The sequence below is a fragment of the Mastacembelus armatus genome, chromosome 6 (assembly GCF_900324485.2).
Source record: "Mastacembelus armatus chromosome 6, fMasArm1.2, whole genome shotgun sequence".
Classification (NCBI taxonomy): domain Eukaryota; kingdom Metazoa; phylum Chordata; class Actinopteri; order Synbranchiformes; family Mastacembelidae; genus Mastacembelus; species Mastacembelus armatus.
In genome coordinates, this window is record NC_046638.1 from 16,031,586 (window position 1) to 16,059,181 (window position 27,596).

At 40.8% G+C, this 27,596-nt stretch overlaps 1 protein-coding gene across 1 annotated transcript; it reads left to right on the forward strand.

Moving 5' to 3' along the window:
• The first annotated feature begins 519 nt into the window (after window positions 1–519).
• On the forward strand, window positions 520–24,096 carry edc4 (enhancer of mRNA decapping 4). Its single transcript, XM_026311406.2, has 30 exons — window positions 520–717; window positions 2,463–2,625; window positions 2,724–2,835; window positions 3,222–3,321; window positions 3,539–3,725; window positions 3,966–4,113; window positions 4,520–4,624; window positions 4,947–5,059; window positions 5,168–5,251; window positions 5,364–5,459; window positions 5,624–5,723; window positions 6,047–6,227; window positions 7,029–7,095; window positions 7,413–7,504; window positions 7,989–8,170; window positions 8,908–8,987; window positions 9,326–9,458; window positions 9,549–9,841; window positions 10,091–10,321; window positions 10,546–10,647; window positions 10,801–10,944; window positions 11,352–11,388; window positions 11,626–11,773; window positions 12,090–12,245; window positions 14,802–14,917; window positions 15,022–15,187; window positions 16,561–16,747; window positions 18,074–18,293; window positions 18,815–18,978; window positions 21,745–24,096. The coding sequence occupies exons 1-30, from the start codon at window positions 630–632 to the stop codon at window positions 21,926–21,928; spliced, it is 4,179 nt and encodes a 1,392-aa protein (XP_026167191.1). The 5' UTR covers window positions 520–629; the 3' UTR covers window positions 21,929–24,096.
• Window positions 24,097–27,596: the final 3,500 nt, after the last annotated feature.

Below are 27,596 nucleotides of genomic sequence, written 5' to 3' on the forward strand. Positions count from 1 at the left end.
TTTATTTTATGGAGAACTATTTTGTACCATAAACATGATTAATTTGTTGGCACAGGAATTATTTTTTCCAGCTTCAGCACTGTTTAGATGATTCATTTGTACAATGGCCTCACTGTGTCAAAACTTGTACAGTTTCAGAATCAGTGAGCAGAAAGCACCAAACTAGCACAGATCCTCATGTAGGAGCCACCTGTCATCTGACATGCTCATGAGTCAGAACCTACTAACCTACTATCTGATTATTGAACACATTTCCTGTGTTTAATAATAGTCAACTAATAAAAAGAACTTTGAATCTACAAGGAAACAGAGAAAACTAGCACACAGTGGGATTCTGGATGCCAGCTAAGGCCCTGTGTGAGCAGACACTGCACTGAAAATGAACAGCTATAGCAAACAGGATCTGGATTGAGAGCAAACCAGTTACAGACTGAAGAGGGCGACATCGTGCCTTGTTCATGTCACCCTGTTTTGAGGTAGGAACCAAAGACCTGACACGCTGACAAGTCGGAGCCTACGCCGCGGACACAGCGGAAGTTTAGACGGTTGCTCTGGGTGAAAGAAGTGAATCGCGTCAATCAAGAAAACATTGTCCCCCGTCATTACCCAGTCTCCCCTGTCCCTCACCCATGGCGTCTGACTCTAATATAGATATTGAGGATGCGACCCAGGCTCTCCGGGACATACTCAAGCTCGACCGTCCCGGGAATAGCACCGGTAAGTTAGACCGGGAATCAAAGGAGGCTGCGCTAGTTTAGGCCGCAGACGCTAATTGAATGCTAGGAAGCTAAATGATACGAGCTAACGTTAGGGCTTTAACGCGCTGTTATACTGGAGGAGTTTCACTAGCTGCTAATGAAAGCACAGTTTAAATGTCAGTAAGTTTACAGGTGTATTTTCACAGAGGGTAACGACTATGCTGGAGTACGTCATGATGTTAGGGCTCAATTGCACCTGAGAGTCCAGTATTTTATAGTCCCAAATGCTAGCTCCTCTGCCAGCTAACGCTAGCTTATGTCTCAGTCTATTTTCTGGAGTAGGAAAGCTGGGTCTTTTGCTGCCATATTTGAAAAAAAAAATCCAAATATGTTAGGTTAGTCGAAATTAACTCTGCAGCACTGTTCATATGTGCCTTCATAGTAATACATGTAAATAGGCCTGTTTATCGCATTTTGCCCCAGTTCCTTTAATGCTATCAAGAATTAGCTGCAGCCTCGCAAGCTGCGTACTGAGGTCAGTGATCTGGATGCACTCCCTTCAGCTTGGTTTGTGGTATTTTCAGCACAGTACTCGATCATTTAGAAACGCAGACCTTTTATCTGGGAAAGTTGTGATGAAAAGAAACGCAGGGTCGTTGCTGGCATTATTGAACGTTAGCTCGTACGGTAATGCATTACTTTGATGAAAAAGTAAGTTCATTTCCTATTATGTAAGTATCATTGCTGGCAATTTTTCAGCCAATACATTAAGTTGAATTAAATAAATAATGTTCAATCCCTATGGCCAGGATTGATGTGATTGAGGTGGGTATTTAAAATTATTGCCCTACTCCTGAGCTCTTTGTGATTGTGATGATTATTTTACATACACAATTTTTACTGTGAAAGTATTTCAACAGGCATTCAGAAAAAGCTTTCTCTACTACTTTGTGTCTGTACAAATAAGTAAATGCATTAGGTATATTACATTAAGATTGTAGCTGTGTTTCTGCATATGTATCTTTAATGCAGTGGTTCCCAAACTTTTTCTGCAGGACCTCCATTTTTGTAGTCTATAACTACCCCTCAACACACAAGTACATGTCCTTTGCTTCCACACACCACTGGAATTCTTTTAAAACACTTTAATTCATACAAAACTGTAACTTCTTATTAAACAAACAAAACAATACACAGTGTCTTGTTCAATGTAACAAGATAACCAGAGTTATTGGTTTTACCTGTCAGTGGTCATACCTTTATGGCTCAGTGTAAACTAGGTCTTTTCAGAAGCTAACACACACACACACAGTAGTTTCTCGTCGTTACCCACTATTGTCCTGCAATGTACACCTCATCATATTGTCTTCTTAGATTTGGAACCTGTGCTCAAGACTGATCCTCTGCTGTAATGTTATGTTTTATTGGGAGCCCACTTCAAAACTTGTCCTTTCACACCACCAGCAGGACCAGTGAACTAACATAAGCCGACTGATGGTTGCTGTAGTGACATCTGCTATAGGACTTCTGCTATACGTTCTAAAGCAGAGCTAGAGAAAGTTTTCACGTTTTGTTTTGGGAACCACTGTTTTAACGTATTAGACCGCCTACAGTGTTATATATATCATATTGGCCTCATACCAGAGATGCCCATCGCTAGTTGACACACATTTTTGATACATCTAGAACTCTTTGCAAACTTTGAATTGATATCTTTCTACATTTTGTCCCATTGTAACCCCTGTATTAAACGACTTTCTTCAGATGCACATTCAAGTGACGGTCAGAGAAAGCTTTCTTTTAACGGCGAGCTGAACGGGTTATTGGGAGCAGCAGGCCTTCTAGGAAACAGTGATCGGTCCACCATGACAGAATCTACCAGACCCATCTCCACAGACATATGCAGCACTCAGGAGAGTCAGATAATGTGAGTGGCTTCTTAGAATCAGTCACTTAACAATTTGTCAGAGTAATATATGTGCATTTCTAAGAAATTTAGTTAATATTTGTACTTGGCAATCACAGCTGCCTCTCTGGTGATGATGGGTCCACCTGTATCCCTATCACCTGTAACAATGTGGAGATCGTGGCAAGCCAAGACTCCAGCATCAACAGCAAGGCTCGAGGCAGCAACAAGGTAAGGTCTTTAATGCTCCAAAATAGCACTATTTGGTGGCCTCCAACAAGGCATGAGTGTCACACTGCTGTGTTCCTGAAAAGGTTCTGTTGATCAAAACCTGTTGATCAAAAATCTGTGATGATTCAAAACGATGCCACCAGCTGGCTTTCTTTTAAGTGACAAGCTGCTGTGCTTTGTAAAGATTGAGATCCATGCACTGGTTTTCAATCTGCATATTCATTTATTGTGCGATTTTAAGCTGTTTTATGTACAACAAAGATATTAGGAGCTATATTTTGAAAAGACAAGATGTTTTTTGTGGTGTTGAGTTTATCATATGTTTTGTACTTTATTTTGACGAGCCTAGATTTGGCTCATGTGTCACAAGTTTGTTTTTCATTCAGGTGAAGATTCAACCTGTTGCCAAGTATGACTGGGAGCACAAGTATTATTATGGGAGATTGATAGCTGTGTCTAACTCATTCCTGGCCTACGCCATCAGAGGTAAGACTGTCAGACTATGTATTTATTAGTTATTTACATTGATTGATATTTATACAAACATCACCCAGCATTTGGGATGCTATAAATCAACAAGAGTTACCACCTCAAACAAGTAAGGTATAAGTATTTTACTCATGCTTTTTGATCAGTGTTTTCATTTTAGACTATGGCATTTAATTAAAACAAATGTTATTTTAATTAACATATCTCCATATAGGAGCCAACAACCATGCAATGATTCGTGTCCTGAGTGTGAGTTTTGCTGAGCGCTCCCTACTGAAGGGATTCACAGGGGCTGTCACAGATTTGGCTTTCGCGCACCTTGACTCCTCCCTGCTGGGTTGTGTAGATGAAGCAGGCAACCTGATGGTCTGGCAACTCACCTGCACTGAAAACAAGATACTGTATCCTGACGTGGGGGAAAGTGAAAAGGAGTGTGATGGGAGAATGTGTGTATAGAGTGGATATTACCTCTGTTGCAGTGTTTAATTATCTGTCTGTAATACCCACTGAAACATCACTCATAGCAGCCCAAACTGCAATGAGAATTTACACAAACCTCTAATTTTCCTCTTTGCTTTTGTCACAATAGTGACAGAAAACTGGCATTATCTCTTGTTTTCCTTAACTCATATTCCCTGCAGAGATCAGATAGTGGTTCATATCAGACGACCAGAAGACACTCCACTGAACTCTCACCGCCGCCTCATTTGGTGTCCATTCATCCTGGATGACAATGAGGAGAACCAGGATGACACTAGCCAGACCTTGGCCCTTCTACATGAAGACAGGGTATGAGTGTCTCACACATACTTGTTTGTACCAGCTGGAAGGATAAAATGCATATTACAGATAGACTAAAACTTTGAATAGACTGTTCCAGCAGCATACCTTTCTAAAACTAATTTTAAGAACAGAGAAAAATTAGGAACCAGGGATTGCAACGAGTGTATCTTGGACACTGTTATATATAAAAAACAAGTAAGGATATAAACATCTGCACTTGTGCAGTAATTAAATGTGTCTATTTACAGGGGAATGATGTTATGATTGGGAATGATCAGCTCCACAATGAATTTAACTTCAGAAAGAAGAGCTGGCATCAGATCAGTATTATCAGTGTTTAGGAAATGGAAATGAATCAGCAGACAAATAGAAACATTGCCTCACTAAATTTTTAATTGCTCTCCTCGTCAAGGCTGAGGTATGGGACCTGGAGGTTTTGAGAGCCAGCAACAGTAGTTGGCCTGTCAACGCCACAGAACTGAAAGAAGGCCTCATCACAGTCAAGGGACATACCCAAGTAAGAGTCATTATGAAACACTAATGAAATAATTCTTGTTTAATGTTACTTATGTGAGTATTCATTTAATACAGTACAATTAAATGGCGATCTCCCGCTACTGTCTCCCATGAAATAAGTATTACTTTGAAGGATATATGCCATATGGAGTGTTTTGACTTGCACAACAAAAAAAGAATTCACTACTGTTACTATGGATATTTCCATGAAGAAAGATATGGTGACATTAACAGATGTGGTATGCTCTATATTAGTGTTGGGTCTAAGACAATGATTTTTCACTGTGCTCACAATGTGTATTGTTTATTGTGCGTCCCTCCAGCAAGTCAGTGAAGGTGCCCTGTCTCCTGATGGTACTGTGTTGGCCACAGCCAGCCATGATGGATACATCAAGTTCTGGCAGATATATATAGAAGGAGGACAGGACAAGCCCAGGTAAGGAAGTCTTTTTACATTTGGTTTACAGTATTTCTTACTCTCTGCTAACCTGGTTTTTTCTCATCCTATTTTATTTTTTATTTTTCCTCACACTGCATTGTTCAGATGCCTTCATGAATTGCGGCCTCATGGAGGACGTCCCCTCTCCTGTCTTCTTTTCTGTGACAATCACAAGAGGCAGGACCCAGAGTTAGTACACACAAGTGCACACATGACCTTCAGTGAAAATTGTGACATTAAGTATACATATTAATCTGAGGTTGTTGCAGTTTGATTTTTAATACTATATTATTCTTTTTAGGGTTCCATTCTGGCGATTCCTCATAACTGGAGCAGATCAGAACCAGGAGTTAAAATTGTGGTGCACTGTTTCCTGGACCTGTCTACAGACCATCAGGTTATTCCTTTGGCTTATTTAAAATTTATACTAATCTTATTGCCTGTTATCAGTGTAATACTGTATTACCCAAAATATTGACACAGGGACCAGTGGCAATATGTTTGGTAATACCATTTATTAGCTTTTAAATATACTAATGACAATTTGTTTTCCTCTCTTAGGTTTTCTCCAGATCCATTCAACTCATCAGTGCTTCCAAGTCTGAAGGCCAATCTGGACCTCTCTGCTGAGTATCTCATCCTCACTGACGTACAGAGGAAGGTCAGCACAATGTTGTCAGCTGGATAGGTTCAGGAATATTCACAAATTCTTGTTTACACAAATAATTTTAATCACTGATTGTTTGGTGGCAATAAAAAATATTAAACACTCTCATTCTTCTCAGTGCCACTAACAGCAATTAAATAAAATTAAATCTTTCAGTGTGCCATATGTCAGAGAACTAGTTCTAGCCAGCTGCTAGAATCAGGGTGTCGATGAAAGTAGTTCAGTATTTTTGAAATATAAGACTTTGTGTCTGGACCAGTCTGTTTTTCTTGGTACACACCTTGGCCTCATACATTGTTGATGTTACTCTTTCCAAGGTTCTGTATGTGATGGAGCTGCGGCAGGACTTGGAAAAAGGCAAGGCCAGTTTCACAGCTGTGTCAGAGTTCCTGCTGACCCACCCTGTTCTGAGCTTTGGGGTCCGGGATGTCACCCACAGCCGACTGCGGCACACTGAAGTCCTCCCTGCAGAGGAAGAGAGCGAGAGCATGACTACAGGTGCAAACACATGCACAAACATACATATATGCTTATACTCCAAAACGCAAATGACTCTTTTCACTACTGTAGTCCTTTGATTTCTCTAGCCATATGATTTTTCCCATTATTACTGTATTTTGTGGATTATAAGTAGTACTGGAATATTAATGGAATTCTACTAATTATAGTCTAAATTAGCCTATGAAGAATGTAGGCTAGGCATAGCAACAAGCAGAAGTGCATTATGAAATTCATTAATCTGTGTCAAGTAACGTTAAACACCTGCACCAACATCAGGGTGGGGGACATGAAAAAATGTACCCCCTTCCTCTCTCAGGTTGTCCGAATGCTGACACTCACTCCAAATTTTGTTTCAGCTGCACTTTGAAGTTTGCAGTACAGCTTTCTTTTGGGCGGCATTTTCACTTGTGCTACACTAGGTGTTGTAATTTAGCATTTTTACTGTTTCAGCAATACAGTATTATCTTCATTTGAGTCAAGAGTGCCAGTAGGGCCATGTAACAGTAGTGACTACTTAATAAAATTGCTGTAAATATACACGGTTGCACCACAAGCCAGAGGAGTAAAGAAAGTGCAACTTATAGTCCAGAAATACAGTGTATGGTATGTCATTTAGCTATTCCAAGGTCATCCAAACTCCAAAAAGTTATCTTTCAAACAGTGAAATTTGTTTCCTTTTCACTCCATTTGATGATTTTGTGAGGAAGGTTATGTCTTGAAAAAGACGATTGTCACTTTGAGACCATTAAATATGTAGCAGCAGTCATCCTAATTAACCGTATTATCTTTTTCTTCCAGAGGGCACTCAAGGACCCACAGAGTCCAAGTCTGGGATCCAGATTAAACTCTATTGTGTTCACACCAAGTAAGTCTGCCTTTATCTCAGCTCAGCTCATGTTAGCTTGTGTACAATGGTGTAAACTTTAAACTCTCCAAGGGGCAATTTGAGTTACAGGCAGTCAATATTAACAAATACCTAATTACCAAAATCTAGTTTTTCATCTGTAGCATCCATGTGAAGTGATTCACAGTATGTAAAATTTGATAGGGGGCAGCAGATCTCCAAAGGCTTGTGGATGCACTTAAGTTAGTGGAATCCAAGAAACAAGCAATTGGCTAAGCCATAATCATGGTGCTGTTAAATGTGTCGGCATATACATGTGTCTATGTGTGTGTTTTCAGGAGCCTGCAGGATGTTCAGATCTGGTTCCAGCCCAATGTTTGTTCCAGCTCTGCAGTCTTCATGCCCCATTCTGATTCTCAGGATGGTTTTGGTAAAGTATCAGAGTAAAGCAGATGTGAAGCATGAAAATGATGACTGGTGTTGATGCAATCTGTAGCTTTACTTATATATCTTCATTCTGTTCATTTGTGAACATCTGAATGTTGCTGCACCAGTTTTGTACAGAGAATTGTTAGAGGTTTAGGTTGGTGATCTATTTATATGGGAAGGTTATTATTATCACATTGTATTTACCCACATACCTATTTAATCTAGCAAGGTAAGATTGCATCTGCTGAGTCTCATTGGCCAGTTGTGCACAAGATAAGCTATATGTAAAGGCCTATCTAATTAGTGTAAAACAAATAAAGAAATCTGTGATTGTCTATGACAAAAAGATGCTGTGAAGACATGTTGATGTCTTGGGTCTACATGATCTAAATATTGCACTATGTGTATGTGTTTTGTTGAATAATACAATGTATATGTGTCAAATTTTACAGTGCAATTAATAGTATATTCTGTGTTTCCTGCAGGGTTTTCAGACAATCTCATTGACCAGAGCTCAGATAAGGAGTCAGGAGGCGGCTCCCAGACTGACCTAAGAAAGATCCTATCTCTTCCTACGCCTGCTGACTTTTTGTCAAGCCCCGTCACTGGTGGTGGGCCGATGCCCAAGCTGATGACTCCTGATGCCTTCATGACACCAAGCACTTCGGTACAAACACTCATAAGCCATGTCTAATGCCACTCTCTGTCTTGTAAATCTGAGTTTTACCAGAGTTATGCATATTACAAAATCTGAAGCACTTTCATCACCAGCACTCAATGAATGTTAGGATATGTTAGGCTACGACATATACAACAGGGAAAAGAAGGCCGCATTTAAAGGATTCTTGAAATGGGACAGCCTTGTCGCAATGCTCTGGTGCAGTTGGGCTTCAAATGTAGCCTTCCAAAGAAGTGGCCCCTGAACTGGGACACAGCTTATGTTTCAGACATGTTTTTATTTGCTGCCTAGCAACATCTTGCCGCTTGAATAGCACCTGCTCCCCTCATACTGGTCAAGTGCTGCTGCTGGCACTTACCAGACCAAGCCTACAAAGCTTGTCTATACAAAGAAAAGAGCTGCTTTGTCTTTGCTGTTTAAGTAAAGGTACAACTGAGACAACCAAAGAAAGTCTTCATTTCCAGTCATGAAGAAATTGAAAAACAAGATTCTAATATAAATATTGTACGTGAGACTTAACTGTTCTGTCTAATAACCTTTTTGGAAGTTATCTGCATTGCACTTTAGTTTTAGTTTTGTTAGTTTATGAGTTTGATAAACATGCCAAAGTAATACAAGGAAAATGTAAATATAGCAATAATATATATATTTATTCAATTGAGAAGTGATGTTACAAACCCTATGCTATATTTCTGCCTGTATAGAACTTTTTTGTCCCATTTCAGGTACCACCATCTCCTGGCAGCAGCGCCAGCAGTCTGACTATTGTAACTGCTATCAGCAGCAACTCTGACTCAACTAACAGGTAGGTTTCTCTCTGCACTTCATTTGGAATAAAATCTGATGTCTTTAGTCAAGAAGTTTTAGTACTTGGTGTAGTGAAAATGTTTGATCATACATTCATATGTTCTCTATTATATTCAGCTGTAAATTGGTTTGCATTGCTTTCAACCATTTACCATTTCAACTAGTTTGTTATACTGCGTCATATTCTATTTGCTCATAGTGTGTTAGAATTTGTATCGGGTGTTGTAATGGTGTGGGACTGTTTACTATTGAACATAGCGACACATTTTACTTATAGACCCTGTTTATTACTACTGTTAGAGTAACACGTCCACGTAATTTTGCTTCTGTTTCCAGAGCTGTAGATGAGGTCAGTCAGAGTCCTAACAGAGCTGAGAACATCACCAGCAATAATCTGGTTCACTCTGCCTCAGCCAGTAGTCCAAGAGCTGCTTCTGCTGTGCTGCTGCCTGGACTGGACAACCTACAGGTAGAACCTGACACAATTACCTGCTTCTTCCAGGGCCCTAATATGCTTATGGTGTGATGTTTTTTAATACACTCTTCTCTCTGTATCCAGGGTATTGTGACCCCTATCAGTCCTCTTGCACTTGACAGTCCTCAGGCCATAGACTCACCCATCCTGCCACCACTGGCCTCTCCAACCAGGGCCCGCTCCCCTGATGTCATCTCCTCAGCCTCTACAGCCATGTCTCAGGACATGCCAGAGATTGCATCGCAGACCCTACAGCTTCAGCGTGGACTAGGGTCCAGTTTGGAGCCCTTACCACTTTCTGCTCTCCAGACAGACAGCATGGCCTCTGCTGCCTCTGCTCTGCACCTCCTCACCTCACCACGCACACCCAACAACAGGTACAAGACTGACAAAGGAATGCAGACTTGATATTTGTGTACAGAGTACACAACGAAAGTAAATGTTTAAACAGTTCTACCTGATCCTCTTGTGAAAACCCAAAGCTGTCAGCATGATAATCAAAATATGATGTACATTTAAACATGGTCAGGAGTATTGAAAAATATGCAGAATTTGTCAGCGCAAATGTTTGCCAAAAGCATCAGTATAGTTCCTTAAATTAATGAAAGCATTGTATTTTCTCTCAGCCTGTTGCCCCTTGAACTTGGAGGTGCGGATGGGCCTGTAGGTGGGGTAGTTGAGTCAGAGCCTAGACTCAGCCACACCCCCTCTCTGCTCGAGAATGCCTTATCGCAGGAAAACCCTGGGGTGGGAGGTGGGTCTTCAGATAGTAGTGGAGGTCACACACCTTGGCCAGCTGCACCCGACATCACCAGAGAAACCAGGAACACTCTCAGAGACAACGGTCTTGGAGACTGGTAGGAATTCACACAGATACATTTAACAGTTAAACACTAATCTACATTTCATGATTGCAACTATTTTTGTTCTGTTTACAAATCCTTTAACACAAATAAACAGGCAATTTCATAAGGCCTGCAAGGGTAAGGCAAGATATGATAGCTTCTGTGTCAAACTTGTTTTGAAATTGTAAATGCAGTTTGAAAAGAGGTTTGTGTCCTGTCCCCCCCTTGTGTTGCAGTTCAAGAGAGGAATCAAAGGACAGACACTTGAGCTCCTCTTACCATCGTCACTCCTACCACCTAACACAGAATGATAGTCAGGACACTGGTGCAGAGCAGAGGTAATGCCAGTGAACTCACCTTTAAGTGTTTGTAAATAAACAGGCACAGGTAATGCCATCACAGACAAATGGCACAGCAATTTGCTTACAAACATTTAGATTTTACTACAGGAGCTTTCTTACTGTGGTGTTTTGATGTGTTTGTGTACCCAGTGACCCTGATGATGAGGTGGCCAGCCTGGCATCTTCCTCAGGGAACTGTGGTTCTCGATCTTCTCACAGACTTCCAGTAAAGGACTGGAAGACCTCACCACGCAGCTCGCCAAAACTAAAGAGGAAAACAAAAAAAGATGACAGGTATTTAGATGTTTGATATTTATGTACGGGTGGGGATGTGGGTGATGCCTGTGCATTGGGAGAATTTCACTCAGGCTTTATTGCACTGAAGCATTCATCAGCAGTTTCTCACTCTATCTCTTACACATAAAGTAGTAAAATGAACAAAACTGAGAAATGGTTCAGCCTGCTCTCAGTCCTTCGTCCATAACACATTTGAAGTTCAGTATCTGTGTTTATACATGCAGTCTAGCAAAGACCAGACTAAATGTGTTTGTGATGTAGCTGCAAATTCATTTTCCGCAACCCGGTAATTTTGTCACAGTATGAAACTATGATCACTTTTGTCTGAGCCACTATTCAATATTTAATCAGTTCATGTATTATCATTAAAATGTGTTTGTGCATTCTTTGTTCTTTCCTTTTAGTGAGTCATCTCTGTCCAGGCAAATGGACTCTGGTCAGGTAACGTGTTCACAAAATATCTGTGCATCCATTTTATATTAAAATAAACAAACTGACAGATACCTAGCACCATCTTATTTTTTTATTGTTCCTAATCTGTTACTAAAAGAATTGCCTACTTAATTCAATGTTTAACTCAAAGATGTTGATTAATCCAGGTATAATTTAGTGTTTCAGCAACACATTTCCTTGGTCTGTGTGGTCTCCTTTTTAATCCTTCTCTATATCCACTCATAGATGAATTCAGAAGTACAGGACGAATTGTTGATGGTCCTGCGTAGCCAGCAGAGGGAGTTAAGTGAACTGCGTGGGCAGATTGAAGCCATGCAGAGCTCCATTATGACCCAGGTAGAGCATGTCCTTACCAACCACCAAGAACAAGAACGTATCCTTCTGTTGTTGTTGTTTTTTTTTTTTAAACTTACTAATAAAATTTATGGTTGTGAGTTTATTTGGCATTTTCACTCTCCATCCAAGGATTAGTAAACAACTCTGATGCCATTATTCGAAAATGTAAAAGTTTTGGTGCTAGGAACACCTGAAGTTCCAGTACATCTTTTCTAATAAGCACCAATAATCACAGAAGATTTCTACATTTAAAAACTCCTATTATAACAGTTTTCATTGTTGGACACATGCTGGTCTAGATGGTGATCCTTTGATAACCTGTTATTTCGAGCCGTGACTGTTCATGTCCTCAGAGCGCCGACTGGAGCGAGTTCTGGCAGAGAGTCAGAACCATCAGCAGCAGCTTCATGAGCAGCTCAGCCAGCAGCTCAGCCACGCCCTCAGCACGGCCCTTACCAACAGAATGGACAAAGTGCTGCGAGAGGAAATGAAGAAGACAGTCCCACAAAGTAAGAGGGCACACACACAAACACAGACAGAAATAGAAAGAAAAGTGCCATTCACAACTTAGCAGAAATGAGATGGATATGTCCTAAAAGATCATTATAGAGGAAGTGGGACTGATTATTGAATTGAAATTGAATTATTAACCGATAACCATCACTTTAAAATCCATAATGCGTTACAGGACTGTCTTAAATATATATGCTGTTATATATAGTTTTTGTCTAATTTAAAATCTGTGTATATTACAATCTGAGGTTGTGTAAACATCTTTTGAATAATTTTTGACTAATTTTGACTTTTGAATAATTTTTATTTAAGATTTCTACATAAGTGAGACCATGATCACATGAAGCCATTTATTGTTTAGCAACTGTAAACACATCTTTCCCCCTCTGTTTCAGCTCTCCACTCAAACTAAACAGAGTTGTTTTCCCTTTCTCATAACACAGCTTTCAAAATGGTCATCAGAGTTCATAGATCAGACAGGACCAAAATGGATCTTTTGCAAAATAATGTGCCTAAGCCAACCCAGTTATGGTCAGGCTGTGCTGTAGTAAAGTTATGAAAAGTTGGTCAAGTCTGACTTTACCATGTGTTTTCATTTTCAATGTCACTATAGCCAGCTACACAGCTGAGTTGTCATTAACATGGATTTATGCTGATTCTGTTAGATGACGTTGCAATGATGGCAATTTATCAGTGTAGCACAGCAGTTTGAGCATGACTGATGGTCGTTGTGCTTTTTTTATGGCCTGCTTAAATTAAATTGTTGATTAGAATAGTATGAGCTGCTGAAGTGGTTAGGAGTGTCACCTCACAGCAAGAAGTATGTCTGTGAAGATTCTCAGTTGTCCAGGTGAAGTTATCTAAATGTTTTCCAGGGAGGACACACTCTGCAGCCAGTTGGTGAATCAGAGGGGTCAAATGAGTCCACCATTAGATCCTCACGACCCTCACCTGAGCTCACTTCTTTTGCTCACCAAACAAGCCTAGTCAGACCAGGTGTGAAGTGAAACCAACTCAGGAGTGTGGGTCTAACAACTCTCACCTGATTTACATAGCTCACCTAGTGAGCCTATTTGGGCTGGGGTGGACTGAAACCATCCTGCAGGTTAAATTGAAGTTTGCATAGCAGCTTTCTCTTAGACTGATGAAGCTACTCAGATGAGTAGTAAAACGTTTCAACCTAAAAGCTAGAAGTCCATTTACCATGACTCAACCGCTAGATTAGAGCAAAAAGGTTCAGGGTTGGAGTCTGTAGCTAATCTGGGTCTTTGTGTTTGGAGTTTATATTTTCTTGTGTCTCTGTGGGTTTTCTCCAGGTACTGTGGCTCCCTCCTACAATCCAAACACATGCAGTTTGGGGTTAGGTTAATTGGTCACTCTAAATTACCTGCAGGTATGAATGTGTTTGTTTGTGTGTGTGTCATCCCTGTGATAGACTGATGATCTGTCCAGGATGTACAGCACCTCCACCCAATGTCCGCTGGGGTTGGCTCCAGCGCCTGTGGTCACCTTCTACAGAATAAGCAGTATAATGATGGATGGATGGATTAAATTAATGGGTGATACTCAATCAGTTGTTTAACAGGAATTGAAAAATATGTACATGACTCTTTGATAAATTGGACTTCATTAAAACCGAGTATAGATGACCACAGAGAGCAGAACATTGAATGGAGGTGTAAGTGGCTGACACTAGGCATTGTAACCAGCTGTGTGTGGTAGTGTGTGGGTGTGGGACATACATGGTGTGTGGCAGCAAAGATGACATCCTTAATATATCTATACACTTGATACACACACACATATATAGTACTATGCAAATGTTTAAGGCACTGAAAATATACAGGTGCTGCTTTTAATATAAATTACATAAATTGTGTTTTCATTTATAAATTGATTTCATACCAACTGCAGTAAATGGAACAAAAACCTGAGACCATCTGCTGCAGGGCTCCTAGTTTTTCTTGCGTCTGAAAATAGTTCTTCGTGAACTCTAGTGGGTTCTTTATGGGCTTGTTGTCCTGCACAATGAACCCAGGATCAATCGGGGACACACACTTGATGTAAATTTTGTGTGATGTACCATGACTGAATGACATCTTAAACAGGTATACACTGCCAAAAAAAAAAAAAAAGTAGACAGTTGGTCGGTATCAGTTCTTAGAGAATCGGATTGGTGTATCCCTAATCTAAATCACATGTAAATGTTGTCTGGTTAGCACACCTTTTATAGGTGATGTTAAAACCTGGTGGATTTAAGCTTTCTTCTCTATAAAGCTCAGTTTGGCAGCACTAAAAATGGACAAAATGCACACCACCCTGTACATCAATAAATTAGTGTTATTTTAATGCTTGACATCATTCTAGGTGTGAGTTAAATATAACAGGCAACTGAGGTGCGTTGACTGTGACAATCTTTGGAGAGATGTTTTCTTGCATCGTGCCCTCTGATTCAGGGTTGAGATGTTCCTATCTTTTTACTCCTTCTGTGATAACATGCCTAATAATAGAGTTCTTGCTAATGTGTCTCGCTAATTCTTTTCCCTCTCTAGCGATCTCTAAGAGCCTGGAGCCTGTCACAGGTCAGCTGAGCAACACAATTGCTGCTAAGCTGACTGCAGTGGAGGTCACCTTGAAGGACAATGTCACCAAGGTGGTCAAATCCAAGGTAGGTAGATAGTTTACTTCATCACTTACATATTTTTTTAATACTGTGCAGGGTGGGCCGTGTAACCTCTCTTATCTATTTTACACAAACCCCTCTGTTTCCAGAACACAACAGATGCAATTGGTCGAGCAGCAGCTGAAGCAATGCAGGGGCCCATCCAGGCAGCCTATAAAGATGCCTTCCAGAGCATCGTGTTGCCTGTTTTTGAGAGAGGCTGCCAGTCCATGTTTCAGCAAATTAATGACAGCTTCAAACAAGGAACACAAGAGTGTAAGGCAACCTTATCACATATCAAAAGTTATGGTTTTGTCAACTAAGACATTTTCACAATGGTCACTTTGGACCCATCCTGTGAAGCTGGCTGTGGTGGCTCTTAATGACCAGAGATATAATTTGTAGTGTTGCTGTCTGTGTAGCCCTGGACGCCTAATTAAATATCCGTTTCTTATAAAAAGCTCAGGGACAGCTTGTGTGAGTCTTTGCAGACACAGCTAGCACACTGATGTGTTGATAAGCAGTCTGTTTACTTTGAAATTGTAGAGGCTGACAACTGGGTTTTTTTTTTGTTTTGTTTGTCTTTTTTTTTTTTTTTTTAATATTGCCAAGGCTGTCACAACATGTGCAGCGCGGAGGTGCAGTCACTTATCCTGCAGTAAACAGGGAGTCCACAGTTCTTCTCAAACTACGTGTATGTCTGTGCCTTCTTGGAAGCTAAACTATGATGAAATTCAGGGTTTAGTATTTTGTGTAACTATGGCCTTTGACTTGACTGTGAATGTTGCATTTACATATACACTAATACCCAGCTATATTGCAGGTCTTCAGGTGTGTTTATCTCCAGCTTTTCTCTCTCTTGTTGGTTCATGGTGTGAGGTTTGTCTGATACAGCAATATCACAAGTGCAATATATGTTAAGACATTATACAGTGTTTCCCTTAAAGTGTCATTCAGGCAGCCAAGCATTAAATATAAAGCTGTGTAATGAAGAAAACATTATTTGCTTGATTTGCAATAGGCTACAAAGCCATATGTCGGACGTCATATATAATAGCTGAGCACTACAGAATGTGCTGTTGAAAACCTTAAATTTGTGATACAGTGTTATGTTATAACATACACAAGCTTACCAGTAATTTTCTTTGCATGAAAAGCAACATTAGTTGAAACAAGGGTCAAGACTCTATTTACTTTAGGGGAAACATCTGCTCAATGGTTCGTCAAATCATGTTTAGAACAGTACTTCTGAACTCTCATACACATTCAGCTTATTGACTTTTTAGCAACAAACTGCACTTTTAAAAGTGTATGGAGGCAGTGACATTTATTTCCAAGGCTTGTGTCTTCAGAATGTCAGACTAGTGTTTTAAGACCAAATAACTTTGACAGTCACACAGGCTGCCTTCATCTGTTGGAGGAGGTGACAACCAATCCCAAACAACCAAAATATGCTTTCAGTGTCGCTCTACTTGTGTTCAGTTCAATTTCACCACTGTAATGACAGTGACACTTGACAGTGGAACTTGCATTACATTGAGTGGTTTGATTCAATGTCAGTATCAAAGATAATACTCAGTGGAGCTTTGACTATATTTCTAATGTGTTTTGTGAGGCGAACATCTGATTTTCTTCTTTCATCTTTGCAGACATCCAACAACTTGAGACTCATATGAAGAGCAGAAAGCAGAGAGAGCAGGAGACACGAGACCCCATGATTGGCCAGCTCCAACATATGATCGACAGCTTCCAAAGCTCCACCGATCAGCTGGCCAATAACATCACAGCAAGTGTTCGGGCAGAGGTCCAGCACCAGGTCCAGATGATGGTGGGAAAGTATGTATCCTGCTGTCCCTTATTGATCACAGTTAGCCACTTGTGATTGGAAAGCTGTTACAGAAACCTGTCTTTGGTCATGTTGAAAGTATTGAATCTCCCTTCAACAATTTGCACTTTTTGTCCTATTTTCCTTCCCATTTGTCATTTAGCTACATCTGTTTGTTTCCCTAATGTGATTCTACTCTAGGCCTCTAGGGCTCTACACTTAAAATTATTTTTAAGGCCATTGCCACCCCTGACTGAAAAAGTTTAGGGGACAGACTTATGTCTTTTAAAGATATAACATGTCTCATTTTTTAAAAACTATTAAATATTGCAGTAAAGCATAACACTTGGGCAGAAAGGATGGGTGGATGGTCAGCTCTACTGTTAATTGTACCACTTTGCTCAAATAATCAGAAATCAGAAGACTTTATTGATCATTAAAGGAAATTGTTTGGTTGCTGTAGCTTGAATTACATATCATATTAAAATACAATAAAACTGTAAAAACACAGCTATCAAGAAAAAAATCACTAAAAAATAAGTGCATGAAGTGCTAATATAACAATAATGTTCTACATAGTTTTATTATTTTCATTCACGTGCATACACTTTAGAAGTCCTAACTGTAATAAGATTGCCTACCTGCAAATGCATTTTTTTTTAGTTTGTAATACTAAATAATACAAAATCCTAAATACCTAAACAAAAAGTCTGTGACATGTCCCACTCAGTACTATGAGCTATTATAAGTTTCGGAAGAACTCTGCTCAATATTGCAGGTATCGATCTGATAGCACAAAGTGACATTTTTATTATCAAATATACATATTAGCTTATGCTAGCAGTCCTGGCATTATTCACTGCCTATTGAGCAGGTGTGTAATGGATTGGAGAGCAGAAACAAGCAAGTCTTAATCCTAAGGCTAATGTAAGAACATAAATTCAATGGAGTCTCTTGTTCCCTCTGCAATTAATTTCATGGCCTCTAGAGTTTATAGATTTGTTGGGGGTGGAGCAGAGAGAAAGTAGTTGGCCAACTAAAACTTTAAAATCTTGAAATGGCAGCTTCAATTTATAACTTTCTATGTTAAGTACACCATATTAAATCAGACTTGGCGCCAACACAGACACAAGATACTAATAAAAATATGATTGAAGGAGAGAATTCTTCTTGATCCTGTTAAATATGTGGATGTTGCCCATATATTCTTTTTTTTTGTGTTTTTGTTTTTGCCTTAGGCAGCCTGCTAGAGTGCAGCATAGTGGTTTGACAACCACATGGTACCACACATACCATGGAGGTCCTCACATTTCCTTGTCTCTTCTTTTCCTCCTCAGTTTGCAGGAGTCTATTCTTAGCCATGTCCAGCGAATTGTCAAAGGTGAGGTGAGCCTGGCAATGAAGGAGCAGCAGGCAGTGGTCACCTCCAGCATCATGCAGGCAATGAGGTCAGCGGCCGGCACGCCCGTCCCCACAGCACACCTTGACTACCAGACACAGCAGGCCAACATCCTGCAGCTCCTCCAGCAGGGCCAGCTTAACCAGGCTTTCCAGCAGGTAACGCACACACACACACACACACACACACACACAGATGTAACTAGGTGTATCATCATATGTATTTTGGAACTTCTGCAACCAAATAGTATTTTCCAGTTGGTAATGGATGCAAACACCCTCCCGCAACTTGTAATTATCCTCTAATAAACATTCACTTAAACACACCACCAGGGCCCAACAGGACTATAAGGCTTAGAAAGCCAATATAGTGTGACCACTTCACACACTCCCACTTGCAGATCCCATTAGTGCATCAGCTAGACTATAAACTCTCATTGTGCATGTGTTTTTCTGCCCCAATAACTTAATACCTGAACTTGCTCTGAATGGTGACTACACAACATTACTACAAAATAAGTAACAATCCACCTGTAAAGATCATTTAGGTTTTTTTTTTTTTTTTGGCTTTTTGGCCACCTGTCGGTGGACAGGAATGTTTTTCTTACTAGGAAAGGAGGAAAGGAAAGGAGATATTTGAACTGAAGGAGTCAAAGATGTGTCTCTTACTGTGTCCTCAGGCTCTGTCGGCGACAGATCTGAACTTGGTGTTGTATGTATGTGAGACCATCGACTCTCAGCAGGTGTTTGGTCAGCACCCCTGCCCCCTCAGTCAGCCCGTGCTGCTGTCGCTCATCCAGCAGCTCTCCTCCAACCTCTCAACACGCTCTGAGCTCAAAATCAGGTGAGGAAACCAAAATTAGTCCACATACTGTTTTTGGAAGATAGTATGTGATTCTTGCACATGTCCAAAATAACACCAGTCCCAACTTGGAAGCCACTCTTTCCAGTTGTATTTGTATTTGTAGATAAACAAATTACCATATTACTGCAGTGATTATCTTCAGTATCTTTTCTACTTGAGTTCTGATGTGAAATTTGTGCACTCTTTCCAGTTCAAAATATATAAATATTGATCAGTCTTACTTGTATACTTGCAGGATACCATAATTTCATGAAATAATTGTCTCACTCCAGCGTGGTTTGATGTAAGATCTGTCTTGCTATCTGTACATGTTTTTTTTGTCTTGAGTTGCCTTAAACACTTCTCCCACACAAGGTGGAACCTGTGCTCCTCTCGCTTAGTAATAAAGCCACTCTTCGCTTAAACTGTTGCTTCCCATCTTATCACTGTTGTATGTCCATTATTCCTCATCTCCTGTGTGCTAAATAGAGCTAAACTGCTGACCCCATCACCCTGTTCAGTCTGTAGCCCTGCTACACGACTGTCCAGGGGGCTTGGAAGATCCTGTGAATACCATTGCAGTTTTTCAATGCTCTTTATCATCTCTTCTTTCATGTTCTTGTCTTTTTATCCTACTGTTCACACCTGCGGTCTGTTTTTTTTTTCTCAGTTGAACAGTTTGTTGTGCTGTTATTCTTAAGAAACGTGAATGATCTCCTCAGTGAGTCCCTGCTCTGCTCACTTTATGTCCTTTTGTCTTATGAATCCTTGCATTTTGCTTCCTCTTGCTTTTCTCCCCCCAAAAATCTTTTCCCATCAGACTCTCTTTACAGCACCACGTCTGGATCACCTGTCTGGTGCTGCGTTTACATTGCAGCTGCCTGCTGCTGCTGATACAGGCCTCTAGTGCCACTCTGTGCCATCTGGAAAGAGAGAGATGAGGACAGTTGAGTGTGGTTCAGTCCAAAGTATTAGTACAATAGATACAGTCATAGCTGAAGGGAATGTGGTAGGAGGAATTCACTTCATAATCTATTCACTTTGCCTATTTTAATTGCTTATTCTGTTTCAGCCATGCAGATTAGCTTTGTACTTTAAATAACAGAACTGATTGTATTTCTGAGTATTTATTCTCATCACGTTTGGTAACGCGTGGCTTTTAAACTTTTACATCTAAAATTTGAAGCACTGTTTGAAGCTTTTCACAACATAAAGGAGCCTTCTTTTCTATACTTCTGATAGCTGGTATCTTAGAGGAATCCTTTATGGAAGTACTGCTAGGATTGTTAGGGAAGAAGAAGGAAGACTCGTCTTTATTCACAAAACTGTGGGATCATTAGCAGTTCACACGACAACAGTGTGTGAATTAAATGAGAAAGAACAGTATTTTTTAAGTGCTCTTGGCCGGACACAGTTTACTTACAGGCAGATTATCTCCTTGCCAGACATTTACTGTAGAAAGTCATTCAGTAGCTGTGGTGTTATTTGCAATGACATTAAATGTCAGTTTAAAGGGAGTGTTGGCAGGGTTATGGAGATTTGATGGGCTGTGTCTGTGAGTGTGATGGAGAACTCTGGCTGGAGGCCAGCTGGCAATGTGAGAGCGCCTCCAATGTTAGACTCGGATCAGGTAGTGCTCCGGACACAGAGATGAATGGTGATTGAAACTGTAAAGACAGTGAGTATGGGAGAGGAGAGGAGAAGGGCTGTTCTGGAAAGTCTATCCACTACATCTGTCCACAACAGTTCGTCCAGGAGTTAAAGGTTGTGTAGCCGCAGTGAGAGAGACAGAGGTGAAAACGAGGACACAGGTGAAAACGAGCAAAACTCAATTTCCACTGCAAGACTGGAGGGAAAATGCAAAGTGCACATTCACACATCATGCAGGAAGGTGATGAAGGACGGTGCTTGATATCCAAACCACAAAATATAGAACTGGCATTTCTCTTTACCCCTGAAGCTGTTCCAATGGTCAAAACAAGAATAACTTGCACAGGCAGTTTTTATTCTTGAATGGGTGAAGGCTGTGATTTGCATTATCACATTTTACATGTGAATCCTCTTATTTTATTTTATACACAAGTCCGAGAATTCTTTAAAACCCTAAAATCAAATAATCTGAATCCTGTCCCTGAAAAGTTGTTTGAAATACAATTATGACAAGTCTAAACCATTTTGATCATTTTTAGGTTAGGTTAATAATGTTTGACAGATTTTCACCACCTGTTGTAGTACTTTCTCATCAATTTGGATTTATGACACTAATGAAACTACAAAAAAAAAACAAAAAACACATTTGCAAATTTTGCAACCTGATCAGAATTTATTGAACAAGTCTCATATGTGAGATGATGTGCTATGTCTTCTCTAAGTGGTTTTGTCTGTGGGGAAGTGCTGGTTTAATGAGACCAGCACTGAAAACAGCACAGTGCTCAGTTGAAGCCTGTTAAACACAACAAAGTCAAAGCCTCCTGCACAATGTGCCTGAAAACACTGAAACTAATAAAAGACACTAGATTCATATCCTTAAAACTTTTTTGCCATTACTGATGGGAACCAAGTCTTAAATTGCCTTCCAAGTGCTTAACAAAGGTCTTAAAAGTCTTAAATATAACTGGATGAATCCTACAGAAACCCTGAGTTCATTTGCCTCTGCCTCAGACAGTGTAGTTCTTTTCAGTTCTTTCTTGCTCACAGTAGATGACGGTGGCTGGTAACTTTTAGCCATCATTATCTAAAGTGTCTCTCCTTCTATGTTCCTTGCAGCTACTTGGAGGATGCCGTGATGAATCTGGACCATGGCGACCCCCTAACGCGAGACCACATGTCATCTGTGTTGGCCCAGGTCAGACCGAAGCTGTTTGCCTTCCTGCAGCAGGATCCCCACAGCCCACTCAGCAAGAGAGCGCGGCGCCTGATGATGATGCTGCAGGGTCTCGTCAACCATTAGTCCTTCATTTAAAGTCTGGCACACAGAAATCGCCTCCTCTTAGCTTATGAATCCCTTTTTGTTAGGAGTCTACAGAAAGCCCTTCAGTCCATTTACAGCAGTTTCTCAGAGCTTGAGGATGTGACACATTGTTGGTTGGAGATTGAAGATGAGAAGAAGCTTCCCTCCCGTCTGCCCATCCCTCCACGCGACCCTAAACTATTTTTGCTCATTCCTCCTCCTCTAACTCTACCAGTCAAGTGTCAAGTTAAGAAATAGACTGTTTTTGTTTTCTGTTTTTTTTTTTTCCTACACAATAATAGTGTGGATAATAGTGCAAGACAATAAATGGTCTGGACAGAAACATTGCTCATTTCTGTTAGAAAAACTCTCTAAGTTCATGGTAAATCCCTGCAGACCTTTGTTACTGCTGCTTTTACTGCAGGCTTCCTGGTCTCATTATTTTAGCCCAATCAAGAAACACCAGAGATCCTGTTGATTCTAGTCGGCCCCATCTCCCGGACACACCATACCTGAGACTTCTTTGATGTGATCCAAATATGCATACGACTCAAAGAATGTTCACCGAGTGGTCACAAGGCGCCGTCTCTTTGGTTCTGCTGTGTTCTTCTGACCAGACATTTTGATTTTGATGAAACTGGACCTGTTGGGATGCAGGGTTATAGTTTTTGAACAAAAGAATGAACAAAAGCATGCCTTGTATCTTGGCTGTCAGAGCAAACAGCAGCTGTCAATAAGACCAGCATCCTTTCTAGAGCTAACTTGGAATTCCATTGCCACAAGGTTACGCAGAACTATTTTTTTTTTTTTAATTAAAACCAAGCTCATCCTGGCAACCAAAAGTATGTAAAACCTAAAGCCAGTTTATGTTGGTGGCATGTCTTCTTTCAGTTATTTCTTAATAGAATGGGGACAACAACCTCGCCGGGCCACGTGTCTCACTGAGTATCAAGACGCAGTTGTTTTACTGAAAGTTAATAAAATGAGTTCCTCCAGTAGAAGTGTTTAGGATGAGAATCACATCTCGTTTTTCCATCTGGCTTTTTTTTCCAAATCTTTTTAATGAGCGTTACTGAAAGATACAACTAAGATTAAAGGATGAGGAAGAACTGACATCATTTTTCAAATCTGACAAATATTTTTGTTCAGGTATAAGCTGAAAAGAATTCCCCTTTAAAAACAAATGTTGGGGGCCCAGCATTGAGGTTGGCACATATACAGCTCTGTCCTGTAAATCAGTCAGAGCACTCCCCACATTTTCTCCTGTCACTTCCTTTTTTTTTATATCAATATTTAGTGTTTATAAGATTATACTTGCTTTAAGAATTGTCAAACCAGTTAAAACATAAAAACATTTGTTGCTCCTGATGGTATTTTATCAGGATATTCCTAATAATGTTTGTAAACTTGTGCAGTTACTTCTTACAGGCTCTAGGCGGCAGCACTTAGTTGGACTGCAGATATTCCCCCTGCTCATCCTTTAGGTTTGTTAAGTCAGAAATCATTCCTGCTCGGACACTGTCTGTTACCAACCATTTGAAAAGCCTGTCTTTAGGTAGTGAAGGCACCATTTGTTCATCTTTATAACCTGCTGAAAAATGTTTGCGAATTTGTGTGCAGCCCATTTACACACAGTGCGGCCACACTAAAATAAAAAAAAAAGTTCTGTTAATTTGTGCTCTGTGTTTAGAATCCGTCAAGTTGGTTTTGTCTAGCAAGTGCCTTACTGTATTTTATCTGTTTTGGATATTTGATCCCATTTGGGCCTTTAGATAACTTGTAATGTTCAAACATTATTCCACAGCTGTTCCACTTTACTTTGACATGCGTTTATTTGACTGAAATATGTGAGGTAATGCTCTAACAGCACAGCAGAGGAGGATCTGTATGCTGTGCTTGCAAACATTGGACTCAGTTGATCTGGACAGATACGTGAATGCTCAGTGTGTGAAAGACAAGTTGTTTTGACTACTGCCACCTTCCCCCCTTTCAGACACGGCCGCTGACTCCTGCTTCACACGGAGTGAGAGTTGAGTCTAAGTTGCTTTTTTTTTTTTCTCCTCTCTGGTTCCATTGTGTTCATTTCCCTCTGCTTGGATGGTTATGTTGTTTCTTTTAGTTTCTTTTACCCTAAACATTTTGGAATAAAAAAGGATTTGTTCGTTTTATTGTGTCTTTGTTGGTATTTTCAGTAAACAGACAAAGGTGAAGTGATACATTTAGTGGTTGGGCAGTCTATTCAAACATAAAGCAACACAGGGTACAGTTTTAATGTACTTCAATATTTGTATTTTATACTAATTTCAGCTTCTACGCTGTGGCTCAGAGGGGAATCATTTACATTTTATTACCAACTATAGTTGCTTTTCTGAGTTGGATTTTGATATTGAAATGTTTAGGTTTAGAAAATGCAACATGTTAAAGAAATAGTTTGAATCCTTTTTGGCTTGATTATAAAATTACACTCTGGCGATGCTTGCCACTTTAAGTTATTAGCAGCAAAGGGGGATTAAACTTCTCAATTGGCTCCATTTGTTTCCCTGTTTAAAAAAAAAGTTCAAATTGCCCATTTTGACCAGGTGCAGCAGTAAAATGCCTCCCACACTGAATCATCAGTGTTTAAATCTATGAGAATCAATGAGGGCTTTTGATTTGATGCTTCAGTAAGAGTCTGAATGAATGACATATGTTGTCAATGTTGCATTGCTACTTTAACGTGGGTAAAGCATCTAAATACTTCCGCCCCTGGTAGATCGCTTAATTCCTCCCAGCATCTCCCTCGGTCCACCCCAGGCCAGACCCCGGGGACACTGAGCCGCTGTAGACCTTCCTTCTCCTCCTCCTACTTCAGCTCGGCTCGGACGCGCCCTCCCCTTCAGTGGAGCAGATGAGCGCACTGTGGATGCTCTCACACTGGAGCACGGAGCTGCACCACGCACAGGAGGGAAACACTGACCAGCACTGAGGAGCGGGACATTGGACTGTGTCTTTAAAACAAAATACAAAAACTGGGAATTCCGGTGCAAACCTGAAACTTCGACAGATCAGGGGACAGACTGTCGGGTCAGCATGGCATCTCTGATGAACTCTGCATGCCTCCTCTTCTTGCCTGTTGCTCTCCTTCTGAGTAAGTAGCTAAATGTATTTCTGTTGAAACTTGGAATTCTGGGCAAAGCGCAACTTCCGCTGCAGTAGGGAGGGTTGTGGTGCTGTGCGCGACTGTGCGTAACCAAACGGCACAGATGCAGGTCAGGACTTAGAAAGAGTGATCGTTACGCATGTAGACGACCGGCAGCTGTACATCCGCCACCTCTTCACCTGCTGTCTACCCTGCATCTCTGTGCACAGAAACTTCGGGTGTCCCGTATCTTTCCACATCCATCTCCAGCATCCAGCGGAGCATGTGCTGCTGCTGCAGGAGCGATCCCACTATGCACAAACTAGTGTAAAGGTCGTGGATGCAGCGGGCTGAGTGTTGCTGCGTGAGAGGACCTGTTCCCAAAGGTGGATACAGCATCCTTTACGCAAACTGCCTGAGATTTCCACAGTGTCATCAGACTGAAGCTCTGTTAGACGGCAAACAGCTGCTGATGAACAGCTGGAGTGTGATATCTTTGCCCCTGCAGTGTAGTTAACTTAGTGGGTAACTGTGCAGAGATCCATTCATGTTAAACAGGCAGCTGAGGGGATCAGACTGATGGGATCAGACATAATGTTATAAATTAAAAGCTTGTTCAGGCTATTTAGTTTTGTACTTCCATATAGGTAAAGAATGGCCAAAGTCAGATGAACAGAAAACCTGTGCGTCTCTAGTATGGCCAAATCTACAAACACATTGAATCCTGCATTTCTCAAAATGCAACTTGATAACACCCTGTCCACACCTGCAGTTTATAACAAAGACACTATGTTAAAATGTGATATATCGAAGCTCAATGTGAGACATATCGAGTTGATATGAGTTATTTTATTATTTAGAGCAATTCATGACACACAAACTGAGCTTAATGCGTAAAACTGCTGGAGTGGCCCTTTAAATGAACAATAGTAGAGAGTGCATCAGTGTGCTCAGTAACCACTTTGAAGTACAGAGCATGATATAAAGCATCCCCTTCATCACTGATCATCACCATCATCATCACCCCCCCCCCCCCCCCCCCCCTCCCCCACATCTCTCTGGAGTTGACACCCCAACCACCCACTCTCACTCTGTCAGTCAACTCAGTCATGTTACTAACATGTAGGGGAAGAATAGGCTCATTACACATTAATACGGGCTGATATTTTTAGATCAAACGCTGTATGTGAGGGAGAGGGAGCAGCCTGATGTGTGGCTGGAGTGTCCAATAGCAGTCAAAGCTGTTAAAAGACAGACAAAAGACAAAAAGTTAACATTACATTTATACATGTAGACCATTTATTGTTCACAGTGGCTCTTTAATCCACCAATCCTCTATGTGAGGCATCTCACAACATTTTTTGCAACATTCTGCAAATGAACTTTTTCTAAAATGTAATGGAGAAAAAAGAGAAAGTGTGAAAAAACTCAGCTTTCTCACTCTGTGTACACATGCAGACACTAAAAGGCACATAAAATCTTAACGGATGGCACGAAATGGCAGATTTGCTGGATTGGCATTCATTTCAGGTTGCTCTCAGCGCTGCAGCATCAAGAGGCTTGTACAAAAATAAGGAAATTACCTACTACATTGTAACCAAAGAGCTTTTTTAATGGAGGACTGGAACTGATCTTTGTGTTTTTGTTGGCATAATCCAGCAAAATAAATACTGTAAAAACAATGCTATGTATGTAGCCGAAGCCAACTGGTTAAAGGAGAACTCACTGAGCTATCTTGCTGAGAGTTAGGTTAGAAGATTTATACCCCCCTCGTGTGTGTATCCCAAATGTGTATCTTAAGGTAACAAAACTCACCTCCCAGCTCACGCTAAAGCTCACTCATTGATTTATTGAATCTCATGTGCTCAATTTGTACAAACACACACATTAAACCATGTGGAAAGTGGAAATCTGGTGACCTGTCCAGGGTGTACCCCTGCCTTTCACCCAAAGAGAGCTGGGATAGGCTCCAGGCTCCTTGTGACCCTGGTAAGGAATAAGTGGGAATAGATGATGGATGGATGGATGGATGGAAAATGGAAATTCACACTTTTACTGGTGGATATGTACTGGACTGTTTCTTGACCAGGTCCAAAACCTTCCTAGAGCTTAAAGTTTGACCTCAATGAAATGCTACAGGAGCAGGGTTGGGGCGCTGCTGGCGGGATGGCTAGGCCACATTTAACTGCTGTCTGGGCAGGCGCCGCCTGATTGTTCACCTGTGAGTCTCCAGCAGCCATTCCTGTGTTTTTCATTGCCTGGTTCGTGGAAACCTGCCTGTGACTAGGATATTCCCTGTTGTTTTTCCCTTTTGGTCTCTGTCAGTCCGCTTACTGCCATCTCTATTCGCCACCCACTTAGGCTCTCTCCCTGCCTGAAAACCCTTGTTCTCCTCAGCTAGCCCTACAAAGCCCCGTCAGTGCTCTGGCTACCTCTCATCGGGTTACGGCCCTCTCGTATGACCTGCTGGCTTGTGGATACAGTGCTGGGCCGGCCTCCCTGACCCTGAGGTCTGACAGACAGGGAGATTTCCTCTTCTATCCAATTGTT